This window comes from Salvia miltiorrhiza, chromosome 5, assembly GCF_028751815.1.
Source record: "Salvia miltiorrhiza cultivar Shanhuang (shh) chromosome 5, IMPLAD_Smil_shh, whole genome shotgun sequence".
In the NCBI taxonomy this organism is placed as follows: domain Eukaryota; kingdom Viridiplantae; phylum Streptophyta; class Magnoliopsida; order Lamiales; family Lamiaceae; genus Salvia; species Salvia miltiorrhiza.
The window spans coordinates 12,752,082-12,755,244 of NC_080391.1; the positions used below are offsets into that span (position 1 = coordinate 12,752,082).

General features: G+C 43.8%; 1 protein-coding gene and 1 long non-coding RNA gene across 2 annotated transcripts; both read left to right on the forward strand.

Annotated features, from left to right (window-relative positions):
* Positions 1-346: 346 nt before the first annotated feature.
* LOC130986103 (uncharacterized) lies at positions 347-1,171 on the forward strand. The gene is made up of 2 exons (XR_009089164.1): positions 347-724; positions 966-1,171. It is a non-coding gene; the product is annotated as an uncharacterized LOC130986103 (long non-coding RNA).
* A 296-nt stretch (positions 1,172-1,467) lies between these two features.
* On the forward strand, positions 1,468-2,286 carry LOC131025529 (uncharacterized). The gene has a single exon (XM_057955323.1). It carries the CDS (start codon positions 1,468-1,470, stop codon positions 2,284-2,286), a length of 819 nt encoding a protein of 272 aa, XP_057811306.1.
* Positions 2,287-3,163: the final 877 nt, after the last annotated feature.

A 3,163-nucleotide genomic window follows, 5' to 3' on the forward strand; every position in this document is an offset into this window, starting at 1 on the left:
GGATCCGGGTGCGGGATACGCACCGGATTCTTCATAATTGATGCGGACTCGGCGGTGGAAATGAGATAGATAATTTTTTTTTTCTGCAAATGACATGCGAAGAAGATGATACCCAAGGGAAAATGGACTGAAATGTGGTACAGCTGTATCCACTATTACAATAAAATATACTCCCTCCGTCCCAATAAAAGTGGCCACCTTTCCATTTTGGTTTGTCCCACTAAAAGTGGCCACTTTCCTAAAATGGAAATATTTACTTTAATTAAGTCATATTAATCAATCTAATTAAAGCTTCCAACTAAACCTAAACACTACTCAAATAAACATCGCTGCCCCTGCCCCCGCCCCCCCTCCCCCTCCCGCTTTCTTCTTCTCCGGCGAACGGCAGCAGCGCCGGCCGCCGCCTCGTCCCCGACCTCCCCCTAACTCCTCTCTGCTCTCTCCCTCTCTCTCGTTGCGCTCACACACACCTCGAAAGTATCGTTGAACGCACACACACGCACAAATCTGAGGGTGGCCGGCGACGTGGCCGCCTAGATCTAAGGGCGGTCGGCGGTGGTGGTGGTGGTCTTGATTTGGGGGTCTGGTTTGGGGTTCGTGATTTGGGGGTCTCAGGGTGGTCTGCGGGGCCGTTTGCGTCGATGCCTCAAACTCTGAAAATCCGGCGAGTCGCGCCGGTCTTCTTCTTCCCATTCTGAATTGTGTTGATTTTTTTGTCGATTGGGTATGATTTATGCTGATTTTTTGTCGAATTGATTTTGCTCAAAACCCCCCTCATTTTTGGGGATGATTTCTGCTGATTTGTTTGTCGATTGGGGATGATTTGTCGAATTGGGGATGATTTGTCGATTGGGGATGATTTCTGCTGATTTGTTTGTCGATTGGGGATGATTTCTGCTGATTTGCTGATTTTTGTGGATTTGTTCTGCCATCGCCGATGAAGTTTGATTTGGGGATGATTTCAGGCGGCTGGTAGGACGGCGACCGCCGGCGCCGGCGCCGGCGCCACCGTCTCCGTCGCCGTCGCCCAAATGCAGTGAGAGGAGGAAGGAGAAGTTAGATTGAGGATGTCTTAATTAACTCTTTAATTTTGGTGGACCACAATTAATTAAACATAACTATCTCTTTCTTAATCTCCGTGCCCAAAAGAAAGGGGCCAGTTTTATTGGGACGGAGGGAGTACTATAATATAATGTGGAGTACAGCTGTAGTCATTTATTCTCAATTCTAATAGTATAATATAAGAACTAATCTATTAAATATATAGAATACCCATTATGAAAATCTAATCGTCACTCACTTACCTTACTACCCCAAGCCGCAAATTTATCCCCAATTCCCCCCAAAACAGAAACTCTTCATCTTCATTCTTCGGTTGGAATATCAATCGTCTCCAATTTTTTATTTAAGAGTTTGTAATGGCTTTAGAAAGCATTAGTTCCTTCGGAAAACACCCAAAATTCATCTATGGCAGCCGAAGAAAACAGAAATGCTGCTGTTCGTCCAACCAGCGGCGTCGACGACAAACCATTGTGGAGTCACGTTACTGTCCTAAGTGTTGCCGCAGGAGGAGGAGGAAATCGAACATGGACTTGCAACTACTGCAGCAAGAAAGTTGTTGGGTCTTATTCAAAGGTGAAAGCCCACCTTTTAAAGCTTCCAAATCATGGTGTAGCACCATGCAAATCAGTTTCAAGGGATATGCTTCAACAAATCAAAGAAGAGCACGATGAGGTCGAGAGAAAAAAATCACAGGAGGCGTATCAAGATAAGCAAAAGGCAGATTATCTATCCCTACCAGACGGTTCTGATTTGCAGCAACATAAAAAAAGAAAGGGCAAAGAGGTTGGGCCACTGGAGAAGTCATTCAACATCAGCCAACGAGAGAAGACCGACAAACAATGTGCAAGGATGTTCTTTGCAAGTGGTCTTCCATTTAACTTTGCAAAGTCTCCCTTCTTCATTGATTATTCAAGAACTTTAGCCAACAGCAGTTTGTCAGGCTATACTCCACCTACATACAATAGAATAAGAACAACACTTCTTGGACAAGAAAAGGAACATGTCTACAGAAAGCTCCACCCCATCAGAGATTCATGGATGAAGAAAGGAGTTTCTATTGTTTCTGATGGATGGTCAGATCGACAGAGGAGGCCGTTGATCAATTTAATGGCTGCATCTGCTGGAGGAGCCATGTTTCTTAAATCCGTTGATGCAAGTGGCATAATCAAGGATGGAGAATATGTGAGCAACGTGTTTGAAGAAGCATTGCATGGCTTCTTTTAAAAGTAATACGCCATTGCATTGCATGGCGCATTCTTTGGTTCTAAAGTATTATCATGAATCATGGCTTCAAAGTGGAAATAATGGAATTCCACAAATTGGCACCAAGCAGAGCTGACGATCTTGTGTTCGTGCACTACAACTTACGATTGTTGTCACGAAAGGAAAATGATTATAAAGAAGGAGAAACAAAGTATTGGGACTTGGGTATGTAATTTTTAGTTTTAAGAATTATCTTTTTATTTATCAAACGTATCCCCGTACCCGTGTCCTAATTTCAGATCCTTTTTAGCCGTGTCCACGTATCCTAAGTTTAGAAAAATTAAGAGTCTGCCACATATCCCCGCACCCGTGTCGGACACCCGCACCCGAGTCCGAGCAACATAGGAAAAATATATGAATTTTATGTTGAACACGTATGAATTCGCCGTATAGGGTAGCAAAAATTTATTTTTCGCAATTCATACTTTTATACAGCGAATTCATTAATTAAACTGCGATTTTATATAAAAACGAAAAGAAAAAACCTAAAAAAACCCTTGAAAGCACAGGAAAAGCAGACTAAGGGCCGAGCCTCATTAAAACCTTTTCACGGAAAACCCAAAGGGAAAAACCGTAAAAAGGAAAAAGAGTACTCGTCTAAAAGACGAAAAAAACGAAGGAAAGAGCGAAAGAGAAAGTTTCCGGAACTCCGGCCTAACCATCGTCCCCAAACAATCTCGGCTCTAACCCCACGAAAACCAAAACCCAAACAGAACGGAAGGCAAAAAGGCCGGTGAGACGCCGTCGCCAATGCCAACCTCAAACGACCCCAAACCAAAAGAAGGGAAGGTACACAGCCGGTTATACACCGTCGCCGTAAGCCAGCCCCCCACAACCA

Bases quoted from the DNA above. Each gene is read 5' to 3' on its own strand.
- LOC131025529 (XM_057955323.1), top strand. From the start codon at position 1,468: ATGGCAGCCGAAGAAAACAGAAATGCTGCTGTTCGTCCAACCAGCGGC.